Here is a 13,726-nt window from a genome sequence, read left to right on the forward strand (position 1 = left end):
GGCGCAAAGCTACACAGAGAAACCCTGTCTCGAAAAACCACAAAAAAAAAAAAAAAAAAAAAAAAAAAAAAAAAAAAAAGCAAGACCCAAGTATGCAGTTACATAGAAGAAACTCACTTCACTTCTCAGGACACACACAGGTTGAGGCAAAGGTATGGAATAAGAGTCTAGAACCTTCTCTGAAGGAGGAGGATTCTAGGAAATTAAATAGAGAAATATACACAGCTTGCATTGAGAACAAAATTAATTAACTAAGAAATAAAAATGTTAAAAATCAAAAGACCCAAATGAACAATTTTTGTAAACTGAACAACTTCTTGGAGTAATAGTAGGGATGAAACCTTCAGTCTTACCAGAATTGTATTAATATTGCTGTAGAACCAGTCTGATAATACAACAGTGTAGAAAGTAGGATCAGTATTTCTGATTGGTACCTCCAACCAGACACTGATAAGGATCTGTGCCCATCATTCATGTGTTCTCTGTAAGCCACATGGTTCTTTATTTCTTACAGGCTCTGTTCACTGAACTTTTTTCTCACTGTCAGTCTCATTTAGAACTGTTTACATACCTACCTTTCCATATATTCTCTGAAGACAAACAAGAGATTTCCCTTACCTCATGGACTGTTGGAATTACAGACATGAGCCACCAAGTCCACTTTCTACAATCAATGTCTGTTTTTGTGATTTTTTTATTCATGTATGAAATTAATGAATTTGAGGAAATTAAAACATGGATCAAACATGAATCAGTGTTGGAAATTTGGACTTCTATAATCAGGAAAAGATCCAAGTCCATTTACCCTTATAGATTTAAATGATATTGCTTGCTTCATTTAATTATATCCCATCCAAAATTTGTGATGTCATCTACAAGACTGGCTAAGAACTCAGAATTTTCTTACAAATTTTTCAACCGTGTAAATCTTAATTATAGGTTCCTATATTAGTTACTTTTCTATTGTTGTAATAAAACACCATGACCAAGGTAACTTAGAGAAGGAAGAGTTTATTTAGGCTTATGGGTCCAGAGGTTTACAATCCATGATGGTGGTGTAGAGGTAGCAGGCAGCAGGCACTGGATGCTGAGAGCAGAAGGAGAATTCTCACATTTTGAACCAGAAGCAAGAAGCAGAGCACACTAGAATGTATGCTCTACACTAGAAATGGTATGAGGATTTGGAAACCTCCAAGCTTTTCCCCAGGGACATACTTCCTCCAGTAAAGCCACATCTCCCAAACCTACCCAAACAGTTCCATGAAGTGGGAACCAAGCGTTCAAACATTGGAGCCTATGGAGAACAGTCTCATTCAAACCACCACAATTCCCAAATTCTTCCATTCTCCATTAGGGGTAATTTTATCTTTTTAAAGCCCCCAAGTGACATTCTTCCAATATGTTTATTTCTATTGATGTAGAAATGCTTCTTTGTTAGTGTTTTTTCTACTACTTAATATCACACCCATATCATTGCTAATTTAGCCTTCAATCATAACAAGAGGATCAGACACTCCACTTTGTGTCTTCACTTTGCTATAAACTGATGACAAAAGAAGTGTCACACAGGAAATGTGATAATGATGAGAAGATTCTCAATATGCAGGCACTGAGGTGAGAGTAACGAGTTTGCAGCCTATACGTTAAATCCAAAGATAAAACAGCAAACATTTAGGACGCACCCCTTGCACACAGCTCCTCTTGTATAACTACTACAGTCAGTTTAGCTGCTGATGTAATAGTACATATAGTATATTTTCCACAGATGGTTGGAGATGCGGAACACATTCTGGCTAAGTGCCTCAATCTTTTCTTGGTGGTTTATTTCTATGAGCCATCTACTCATCATCAAATGATCATATGCTTTACATTATTTCCCTAAAATGGTAATGAAACATATTGAGCCAGCTAAATTTTCTGAGTTATATTAGGAGGGAATAAAAACAGCATTTAAACAGTCTCTGGCACCAGAGAAACCATGCCACAGCTTCTTATTGTGGGACCTAACGCAAGTTACTCAAATATTTTTTTGAGACAGTGTCTCACTGTGTAGACCAAGCTAGGCTCGAATCCATAATCTTCATGCCTCAGGCTCTCAGGCTCCCAAGTGCTGGGATTACCATAATGTGTAACTACAGTTGGCTACTTAAACAGGACTATCCTCAAAATGGGCACGATAGGCAGTTGTCTAACATGGACCGTAAGGTTTTTTTCCCCAGTTCTTGATGTATTTGTCTGCTAATTCTTAAGGCCTCACATGATTATAATGGCTTTTATTTTCATGATTGCACAACATAGTTGGTCTTTTTACAAAAAGTATTCATATTTTGTGTGTATGAGTGTTTCTTTATGTGTAAGTTTATATACCACATGTGTGCCTGGTGTCCACAGAGGTCAGAAAAGGGCGTGTGATCCCACAGATTTAGAATTCCAGGCCCCTTTGAGCTGCTATGTGGGTGCTGAAAATGGAACCTTGGTTCTCTGCAAGAGCAGCAAGTACTCTTAACTCCTCAATCGTTTCTCCAGCCCCAACATAGTTGATCTTAATATAGAGAAATTATCCAGGTGAGCCTATACAAGCAGAATATTCCAGTTACCATCACAAAATTGAGACTGGGAGCACAGGTTTTCATTGGGCCATTGCTGGCGTTTTGTAACCCTTTCCTCCCAGATTGAAACAGTCCATCCTGCAGGGGATCTCCTTAAGCAGGAAGGTAAACAACTCAAAAGCACTTCAGCAGTTCCTGCAACTGACCAGATTCTCTAGGCCCCTTCCTCCATGAGTAAACAACCCAAGCTGCTGAGTCCCTGTCAGACAAGCCAAAGTGCAAAACAGACTCTCAGAGGAGCCAGGCTGCAAAGACCCTGAGGCTAGGCCAACTGCCTGGAAGAAGCAGAAACCTGCCATGCTGCCCGGACTCAGTTCAGACCAGCTGACTGTTCTTTCCAGGTGACTCAGGGATTTGTGTTGCATCTCCCCAGGAAAGGTCTTGTCCCATAAGAGCTGGCTCTGAAATGTAGTTACCCCATGCATTGACCAGAGAGAAGCTTTTGCACCCAAGAGCTAAAGCTAACAGCCCCAGGAAAATAAGGCAGCAAGAAAAGAAGAACCACAGTCTATGACCACAAAGAAACATATTTTGCTAACAATAAAGTGAGATTGAAAGCTGGTTGTGTCCCATAGACAACCCACATAAAGCCCAAGACATTGATTCCATCCTTGTGAAAAATTAAATGGAGAATCCTGCCATTTCCATTCAGATTTCTGACCCACAGAACTGTGAACTAACAAGTTAACATTGTCATAAACTGTTATTCTGTGGAAAGATATTGTACAGCAACAGAACTTATGGGGGTCTCTGAGACTACCATGGGCAGCAGAGTAGTGATAAACGGGGAGGCAAGAAAGGTCAACACAACTCAGTAGCTGGTGTTGGTTCAAACTTAGAGTCTGACACTGGTCAGTTTATTTTAGGCATATTTGAGCACAGCACAATTTGGAAAAAAAGTTTCCTGGTGATAAATAACTCAATCCTGTATGCACAACAAAGCTTAAGACATTACTACACTGAAACTCTCTGTAAAGTACATGTGACATCTTCCACAAAGATAGGTTCTATAGATTGACTGAGAAAAACAAACTCATAAGGGCCTGGGGGAGGATCCGGCGTCTCGGCCACAGGAACAGTGCAAAAGTCACCAGGCTATTGACCACATCTGCTCCCAACCTTGTGGCCAGGAAACGGGTTATACATCTCTCCCCTTAAAGAGACAACACTGTGTGTTTTACATTCCTGGTTCCCCTAGTGCTTATCTGTGAGCACAGGACCCCCTGTGCCTCCACAGAGGAGGGAACCAGTCCCTACAAATGTCAACTTTTCTTGGGATTAGCTGCATAGTTGGGAAAGAGCTAAGGCAGAAGTGCTTCGTGCACAACTCCCACACAACATGGCTGTTAGAGCCTGGGGCTGTTTTCTCCAGGACAGCTGCTTTAAAGTGTTTCTCCAGGAAAACTGGCATCTGGTGGAGTGAGGAGTTCATTGAGTAGAACTCTGCATGTGACAGTATGTTTGTTTCTGGATCTTCTTCCAGCAATAGTGTTTGACTGGTCATCCAGCAACCCAGACCACTCCTGTCCATTTCCAGACATCCTCTCTCACAACGGGGAGAGCTGGGCAAAGAACTTCTAGGCCTACTATAAGCTATCCAGCTGTTCCTTAACAAAAATTTACAGATAAAAAGAATGGATGGTCATACCAAATGTTGTCATAAAACTACTTCATGAACTACAATGTTTTCCAAATTGCATAGCCCTGAGATCCACCAGAGGCACTCACTGAAAAATGACTCTCCAGTTCCTTGTGTAAAATCTCCCCCTACAGACTGGGTGGAAGTCCAAGAACCTCTCTCTATTCTCAGTTAAGTACCCTGAGTAAATCTTCTGTCTGTATGAATTTTGAAAATATTAGCTGAGAAATCTACTTAGCCATACATTCATTTAGTCAAGATTCACTATATTGAACTGTGACACACCAAAATTCTGAATATGTGCCTTTTACAGAGCTATAAATATCAAGCTTTGAACAATTCTATTATATAAGATATCCTATAGGTCACATAGTGATTGTATAATGAATTGGTGATACTCCCAAACTTTCCTCTCTTTACCAGAATTATTCCTTGAGACATTGTCCACCGTGTGTGTGTGTGTGTGTGTGTGTGTGTGTGTGTTCTATTCCTCACATTTAAAGCACAGACTCTTCTGATACAGGATGTATGTTTTTCTGGGGATTTAATCTAGGGTCTCATGCATGGTTTGCAAGCACTCTACCAATGGGCCATATACCCAGCTCATGGAATTAATATTTTAAGCCCATGCCTCCAATTCTGTGCCTATTTTTCTACTTTGTACTTCCTTTACCAGATAGTAGGTTTTCTCAGATGGCAGTGCTATGAACTCCTTTCATTGTTCTTTCAATCCTATTTTCAAGATAACCTACCCTGGATTTCCTCCAACGCACTATCCCAGGAGTGTGCGCAACCACAGTCAGTGGCATTTTACATTGTTTCCAAAGCTTCCCTGCTAATGTCCAGTGCCACACTGTCCCAGCAATAAGAATCTGGAACTCAGGGACTTTCTGAGAGAGCACAGTCTGTCATCCCTAGGCTCTCTTATTAATGGCTGGCAGCAGACTTTGCGAGTCCTCTCATTCTCCAGTCTGTCTCAGCTCTCTCTCCGTACAGCTAAGCCTCAACAAAATAATAGGATGGATGCTACTGGGGAGGGCCCCCGCATTTCTCGTAGGACAGTACTGAGATGACAGTGCCAGAGCTGTTAGCAAATGATTTCCCTGTTGCCAGGCTAAAGCCGCCGCAACCCTCCGTAGTGCAGCTTATAAACGCTAGGGTGGGCGCCAGCGAAAAAGACAGAGAAGGAGGGCTGCAAACGCAAACACTTCAAATTAGCATAGCCCCGCCCCGCGGCACGCCGCCACGCCCCTTTTCTCCGGCTGTTGCCCTTCCTGCCGACTCTTTGCCCCTCCCCCGGACAAAACGCCAGGCGGGAACCCGCACCGGGAGGCGGGGAGCCGGGGCCCCGGCGGCTCGGTCCAGGTGCTTCCGGCTCCCACCGGACGGAGGCGTGCTCAGCCCTGGACTCACTCTCCCACGGAAGTGTGTTTAGGCGCACCGGAAGCCACCTAAGGGGGTGAGCCATGGCGGGTTTGCCTGTTAGAGACCCTGCGGTGGATCGTTCTCTGCGTTCAGTATTCGGTGAGAGGATTTCGATGGTGCCTCCAGCCCGGGAGGGACGTGCGCTGCGGTCCCCAGCCGGAGCGGGTGTCGGGGCGGGCGTGCGGTTTCGCTGCTGTCCTTTGCCGCGGCAGCCTGGTGTACTCGTGGGCAAACACCCCCCCACCCCCACTTGGGCTCCCCGGTATTGGAGGTTTTCCGCAGTGGGGTTCGGGGAGCTAGACTCCAGCGTTTGCCTTCCCTGCGGTTTCCCCCTTCACGATTCTCAGTTATTTTTTAGGAGAAAAGGTGCGTGGAAACAGAGCGTCCCTGTTCCGTGCTGCTTCTCCTAGCCCCAAATACAGATTTTATTCTGAAGCCATCGACCCTATATCCACTTTCCGCCCTCTCATAAACGCGTAATACCGCTTGCTTTTTACTTGTAACGTTTCATCCAACCGTAGTGGTAGCGGCCACCTGGCATCTTGAGGTGGGTTGCGAATGAATGAATGAATGAATCAAGCCCGGGGAGATTTTAGAGAAGCGAAACTAAGCAACTCTTAGGATTTAAACGAGTTATTTCTCAAATAGGTGCATTGCTTTCAAAGCACGTTTTGGGGCAGTAGAATTGCCTCCAATTCAAGGCCAGCCTCGGCTACATAACAGGGCCAGCCAGAGCTACATAAGGAAATTCTCAAAACAAAAAGAACACACGAAGCACTGTTTGAAAGAAACATGACAAAACAGTTCAGAATAATTTTTGAACATCCTCCACTATAGTCGTGGCTATTCCTCCATAGGCGTATGTATACATGGAAATAAAGACACGAACCCATCCCCTTTAATTTATCTTTTTAGTAGTCACTGGTCCAACTTATAGGGCTACGGCTAAATACCAGTGCTTAAACATTTATTTTTATCAAAGTTAAGGAAAACGTCCTGTTTGTCATATATCCATGTGGGAACTGTTTGAAAGACATCTTTTTTTATTTAGTCTCTGCCTGTGTTATGAGGTCTAAAAAGATACAGTGGAAGCGGGGTTTTGGTGAACGCTGTCCAGTCAGTTGTATATTTATTGATAAAGATGGAAAGCCTACAGTTTACGTGCTCACGTGGAAGCATTTGAATGTGTTATCTGTTCCTTAGTGGGAAACATTCCTTATGAAGCTACCGAAGAGCAACTGAAGGACATCTTCTCTGAGGTTGGGCCTGTTGTTAGTTTCAGGTGAGATCCTCTTTTAAGAACTTAATGAGAGATTCTTAAAAATCACCACAGATTTTTAAAGTAAATACATAGGCTTTATGATTCATATCCAGACTTACCTGAAAGATTTGGTTCAAAAACACAAAAGTATCTTTTTTTGAGACATAGTTTCTCTTTGTAACAGCCTTGGCTGTCCTGGAACTCACTCTGTAGACCAAGCTGGCCTTACACAAAGATCCGCCTGCCTCTGCCTTCACAGTGCTGGGATCAAAGGCTTGCTCAATCACCACACCTGGCTTAGAAGGGTATCTTTTTTTTTGGTTTTTCGAGACAGGGTTTCTCTGTGTAGCTTTGTGCCTCTCCTGGGACTCACTTGGTAGCCCAGGCTGGCCTCGAACTCACAGAGATCCGCCTGGCTCTGCCTCCTGAGTGCTGGGATTAAAGGCGTGCACCACCACCGCCCGGCTAGAAGGGTATCTTACTGTGGGCTAAATTAGAACATGCCAGTGTTAGCAGGAAGCTTGTGTGTATGTAGCATTTGTTCCTGATACCTGGTTTTGCTCTTCAGGTTGGTTTATGATAGGGAAACAGGAAAACCAAAGGGTTATGGCTTCTGTGAATACCAAGACCAAGAGACAGCACTTAGTGCCATGCGGAACCTGAATGGGCGCGAATTCAGTGGGCGAGCACTCCGAGTGGATAATGCTGCCAGTGAAAAGAACAAGGAAGAACTGAAAAGTGAGTATCAATCCAAGCCCTGTGCATTCCAGGTTAGTGAAGATGAAGCCATGCAATTTCTTCATTTGCGATTATGCTTTAGAAGATGCTGGGGTGGTTAGCTGATGAAAAGCGTCTTACGACCCCAGGTGCCCGAGTGAAGGATGTGTACATTTAAGCAGCTTGGCTTTAGAAATCCTTCTCTTCTTTTTTTTTTTTTTGAGACGGTTTCTCTGTGTAGCTTTGCGCCTTTCCTGGAACTCACTTGGTAGCCCAGGCTGGCCTCGAACTCACAGAGATCCGCCTGGCTCTGCCTCCCGAGTGCTGGGATTAAAGGCGTGCGCCACCACCGCCCGGCTTGAAATCCTTCTCTTCTTAGGAGTTGGTTTCCAGTTTAAGGGAAATTCAGGTTCACCAAGCCTAAAGGCGTTTCCACAAATCCTATGGTGAAAGTAACGTCTTTGCTGTTTAAATGCTTCTCTTCTGAAATGATTTGTCAAATCAATAATGGCATTATCACTGGCCCAGCTGTCCTCTAAGAACAGAAGATACACTGTCACTTTGCTTCACTGAAATGACGTTTTTGAGTGGCTTACTTTCCAGCTCCAGAATTTGCAGTTATTGATGGGTGCTCACAGAAGCCCTGGAAAATACACTTGAAATGACTTAGGTGGTTCTTTTGCCTTCCTGACTTTCTTGTGCTTTCTTCCTAATCAGGCCTTGGCACTGGTGCACCCGTCATTGAGTCGCCTTATGGAGAGACCATCAGCCCCGAGGATGCCCCTGAATCTATTAGCAAAGCAGTTGCCAGTCTTCCGCCAGAACAGATGTTTGAGCTGATGAAGCAAATGAAGGTGGGGGGAGCATTAGATCATAAACAAGACCATTTACATCAGATTTTCAAGTGTTACTGGGCATAATTTCCTGAGCTTAAGTAGTTGAGTCTATAGACACTATTTGGTCCACATTTTATACACGAAGCTATTTTTATACGGCAACAGACCTGCCCAAACAGTCCAGCTGTGTTTCTATGCCCCCTGTAGATGTTTTGCCCATAAGTGATGTTACCATATTATAAATGACTCTTCTTGCCTGCCATGGCCGAGATTTTTTGTTCAGTGTCAAAATCAGTGCTAAATCACCAGGCATGGTGTTGCGTGCCTTTAGTACCACCACTTGGAATGCTGAGGCTGAAGGGTCACAGTTCAAAACCAGAATGGGATACATAAGGCACTGTCTCAAAAAAAAAAGTCAGTACTAACTCAGATTACCTTGAATATTACCTTTATGAGTTAGAATGGCTCAAACCATTATCAGATTCTTAGTATTGAACCTGAAGGTAAATTTTCTTATCTTCTCAGCTCTGTGTCCAGAATAGTCCCCAGGAAGCACGAAACATGTTGCTTCAGAATCCACAGCTGGCTTATGCTTTGCTACAAGCGCAGGTAGTGATGAGAATTGTGGATCCTGAGATTGCCCTGGTGAGTGCTTCTGGTTCTGGTATGGAAATAGTAGGGTATTCTTTGAGTGGGATAGGAACTGCCTGATTGGCTTGTTAAACAGACAGCTCATAGATGTATCTTTTCACTTTTTAGAAAATTCTGCATCGCCAGACAAATATCCCAACGCTGATTTCAGGCAACCCTCAGCCAGTCCATGTTGCTGGGCCTGGCTCAGGACCCAATGTTTCAATGAACCAGCAGAATCCTCAGGCCCCTCAGGCTCAATCTTTGGTAGGGTTTTATTCCACAACATTTTTTAATCTGTCTTAAAATGTTATTTTCTTTCCAGGAGAATATTGAGAGAAGAAACAGCAGGATTCAGAGATGGTAATTAAAATTTTTAGGCATAAAAGCAATTTCCAGATTGCAGAGCTCATACCACCTGAAAGAATGTAGAGTCTGTTCCAAGTTAATAAAACAGAGGTCCTTCCTGTGAACCCTTTTCTAAAAAGCTAATTTTTTGTGGGTGTGTATACCTGCCACTGTGGTTATCACTTCAATATCCTTTATGTTACCTCATTTAAATCTTCATAGCAGCAGAATGAGGCAAGCATTCTTACTGTCTTCCTTCTCAGCAGTAACAATGGAAAAAGCATATGTTCAAAAGCATGATTGTATCCCTACAGACATAAAAATTTAATACATCTGAAGGTTGACATTTTTGTAAAGAAAAGGAAGTAAACACTAAAGACTAAATGGGAAAAGGGATTTATGATGTACAAAAAGGCCAATTCTAAATAAAGAGTACTTTGTCATGCTCAGAGATGTCTATTGCCATATGATAATAGCAAATATTAAAAACATATGAAATGTTCATTAATGAAAAGTGGAGAAAATTTGGTATATCTATCCAATGGAAAACTTTAAACAGTTCAATAAACTACATGGATAAATAGGAATGCCTTTCAGAAACCTAATGCCATACAGCAGTAAGGTAGGCAAGAATATGTGGTATCAACACAAAAAACTAAAAAATATAATGGCATACAGAAAGTAAAATGAAGTAAATATGGGAATATTCTCCATATGGGTATCTATCAGCACAAATTCTCAAACTGTTAAGTGAAATGCCAAAATAGTTCAATATATAAAAGTATGTGTATTTTATGTGTATCTGTTTTTATGCATATATGTAAGTACACTATGTGCATGCAGTGTCCAAGGAGGCCAGAAGAGGATTCAGATTTCCTAGAATTAAAGTTATAGACCATTTTGAGCTTCCATGTAGGTGCTGAGAACTGAACCCAAGTCCTCTGCAAGAGAAGAAAGTGTTTATAAACATTGAACCATCTTTCCATCCCAAATACAACCATTTTAAATGCGTATAAGAATTCTGAGTAGTTATTTAAGGAGTAGAAAAATAGGAGGTGTAATTGAAAGCCACATAGGTGGTTATGTTGTTTATATTATTTTCATAAGCAAAAAGCCCATAAATTAGTTAAAAAAAACAAAATGTGTAATGGGCATAACCAGTTCACAAAACTGAAATTAAGTATTCATTCTAAAAATATAAACTAAAATAAGCCACTATTTTTCACCTACTAGATTTGTAGAGGTAAATAATGTGGATGAATCCAATGGGCAAAGATTAGTAAACATTTTCTTCAGAAACTCAGGTAGTAAATATCTTTGGCTTTACAAGCTGTATTGTCTCTGTAATGTGAGATAATACGTAAAAGTATGTGACTGTTTTCCAGGAAAACCTTAGTTATAAAGCCTCTTATAGAAACAGGCATGGTAGTGCCTATAATCTCAGCACTTGGAAGGAAAGCAGGTGATCAGAGTTCAAGGTCATCCTTGACTACCTAGCAAAATTGAAGCCATTCTGGGCTATTTGAGATCCTGACTCAAAAAAACAAAGGCTGGGGCCTGCAAAATGGTTCAGTAAATAAGGGTGCTTGCTATCAAGACTGACAGCCTGAGTTCAATCACTGGGACACACATTGTGGAAGGAGAAAATGTATTCCTGAAAATTGTCCTCAAGTGTTCCATAGTATATGCACATGCATACTAGCTAGATAGATGGATGCATGGATGGATGGATGGGTGGATGGGTGGATGGATGGATGGATAACGAGATGGCTCAGTAGATAAAGGTGCTTATTGCCACACTTAGCAATCTTGAGTTCAATCCCCAGGAGCCATATAATGGAAAATGAGAACTTATACAAGTTATCCTCTGATCTCTGACCTCCACATGTATGCTGGGGTGTATATGTGAACACAAGAAATTTGAGAAAAAAATACCATATATTAGACAGGGTCTCACTATATGGCTCTGGGACAGTCCTAGAACTTGCTGTGTAGACCAGTCTGGCCTCTTAACTCACAAAGATCCACCTGTCGCTGCCTCCTGAGTGCTAGGATTAAAGGCATGCACCGCTATTCCTGGCTTGAAAAATGTTTTAACTGGTAAAGAGTTTAGCCAATTTGGTGATACACGCCATTAATCCTAACACTTGAGAGGCAGAGGCAGCTAGCTGGATTTCTGAGTTTGAGGCCAACTTGGTGTACGTAGAAAGTTCCAGAACAGCCAAGACTGTATAGAAAGACTTTGTCTCAAAAAACAAACAACAACAACAAAAAAAGATGAAAGAAGAATTTAGCCAATGAGCAATAGTTTTCCAGCCCCTGTCCTAGATAAGTATTTTGCAGAAAGGGAACATTAAGACTGAAAATCCAACCAGTCTAAAAGAGCCATAGGTGGTAAATTAGGATCTGAACCTAGTCTAATCTCATGACCTGTTTCAACCACCTCACTGTACACTTTCCTCTTTCCTGTTTAGTTTTCATTGTAGTGAACTGTGTGTGATTTTTAAAATATTCATAGAACTTTCATTGCAGTGTATTGCTGTAGTTCTATTTTTTAGTTATTGTTATAAGCCTTTAAATTGAACCTTGGAGGAAAACAATTGATATATACAGACAAGTTAAAACATATCTAAGGCTTTGAATATCCACTGGAGGTCTTGAATTTTATCTGAAGAAAGCAGGGTGCTAGTACATTTCACTCCCCTCTGCCATCACCACTCACAGTGATGAGTTCAGGACTGAACATGTGGACCAATCACGATCTATTGAGATCCATGCTGTTTTGGACTTTAACAGGTAAAACCACTGCTGTAGGTTTAAGAAGCAGCAGCTGTGAGCAGCATCTCTACTCTGAATCTCACTCCTCACTTCTTTATTACTAAAATGTTGTACTATACACAGACTGCAGAGACATGCAGAAAGTGGAATACTACTGAACTCAGACTCCAAACTTTCTTCTTTTTGGTGCTCATATATTCGATTCTTTTAAAACTCTTTATTCTTTGTAGTTATTCACATTCCAAAGATGTGAGTAGTTCTCTAGGGAATGATACTGCATATCTTTTCTCTCAGGCAATTTAATGTATCATTTAAAAATTTACAAATGTACACATACCCCCAAGAAAGTTACATCCAAGGACAGAAGTTATTAAAGCTTGGAAATTTTTTTTCATAAAAATGTAGAGTATGAGCAGGACTTTTTTTTTTTTTTGAAGTCTCAGTCGCTTTTTTTGTCAAGTATAAGGCATTTTTTAAAACTCTTATTGTTAGGTTCTAATCAGTGAAGTCAAGAATGGGTTTTACTTGCTGCGCTGCCACATGGATAAGACTTACATTAGGCATATGCTCCATCTTAACTGCATTCACATAACCAGGCTCAAGTTACATACTGCAGTTTGCTTCTGTGGAATTCAGAGTATGTGATGAACCTAATGTTATAGAAGACATACACAAGAACGCTATTTGGCAGACTATTGGAGCTACCAATTTTAAGAGAAACTTAAGGCCACAGACTAAATGTTTGGAGTCTGCAGAGACATGCTCACACTTGTTTTTCTCTTGGTCAGGGCGGAATGCATGTTAATGGTGCACCTCTGATGCAAGCTTCTATGCCAGGTGGAGTTCCAGCCCCAGTGCAAATGACAGCAGCTGTAGCAGGTCCTGGTCCTGGTTCCTTAGCCCCTGCAGGTAATCAGTTGAGAGTCTTTACCATCTTGTTATTTTGCTGAGGTTTTATAGTAGCACCTGCTGACGTGCAGCCAATTATTTAACAGGATCTTGATATAAAGTAGATGTGTAGCTGTACCATGTATTCTAGGCTGAGGAAACTAGATGATTTCTTCTTTGTTTTGTATTGTTTGGAAGAAAATGTCTTGCTGTGTAGCTGGGGCTAGCCTCAAACTTGTAAATCCCCCTACTTCAGATGCCCAAGTGCTGGGATTAGAGGCATATGCCATCAATCCCAGCTAAATGAGCTCTTAAGTGCTGGTATGACATACACTTGGATGTCACAACAGTGTCAAATTCATAGAGATTTCTAAATATCTGTTCTCCAATTCTGTACTTACATTGTCATGAAATGCTAATGTAGGCTATTGATCAGTACCCTCTCTGGACATGTTGAGTAATCTTGTCCTAATGAATAAAAATTAGTTAGACATATTCAATAGATAATAGGACCAACAAGCTCCACTTAATTATTGGTGAAATTATTAAGGCCACTCCACGTAGTAAAAAGGGAGGTTTATTTAGTGGCATGACT

General features: G+C 41.5%; 1 protein-coding gene across 1 annotated transcript in view; it reads left to right on the top strand.

Moving 5' to 3' along the window:
* Window positions 1-5,569: 5,569 nt before the first annotated feature.
* Cstf2 (cleavage stimulation factor subunit 2) overlaps window positions 5,570-13,726 on the top strand; it is a 28,280-nt gene continuing 20,123 nt past the window's right edge. The window contains exons 1-7 of the mRNA XM_059250963.1: window positions 5,570-5,772; window positions 6,877-6,955; window positions 7,503-7,672; window positions 8,369-8,505; window positions 9,013-9,132; window positions 9,247-9,384; window positions 13,032-13,152. Coding sequence (XP_059106946.1) covers window positions 5,715-5,772; window positions 6,877-6,955; window positions 7,503-7,672; window positions 8,369-8,505; window positions 9,013-9,132; window positions 9,247-9,384; window positions 13,032-13,152 — 823 coding nt within the window. The 5' untranslated portion in view covers window positions 5,570-5,714. The remainder of the gene's footprint in view (window positions 5,773-6,876; window positions 6,956-7,502; window positions 7,673-8,368; window positions 8,506-9,012; window positions 9,133-9,246; window positions 9,385-13,031; window positions 13,153-13,726) is intronic.

This window comes from Peromyscus eremicus, chromosome X (assembly GCF_949786415.1).
Source record: "Peromyscus eremicus chromosome X, PerEre_H2_v1, whole genome shotgun sequence".
Classification (NCBI taxonomy): Eukaryota; Metazoa; Chordata; class Mammalia; order Rodentia; family Cricetidae; genus Peromyscus; species Peromyscus eremicus.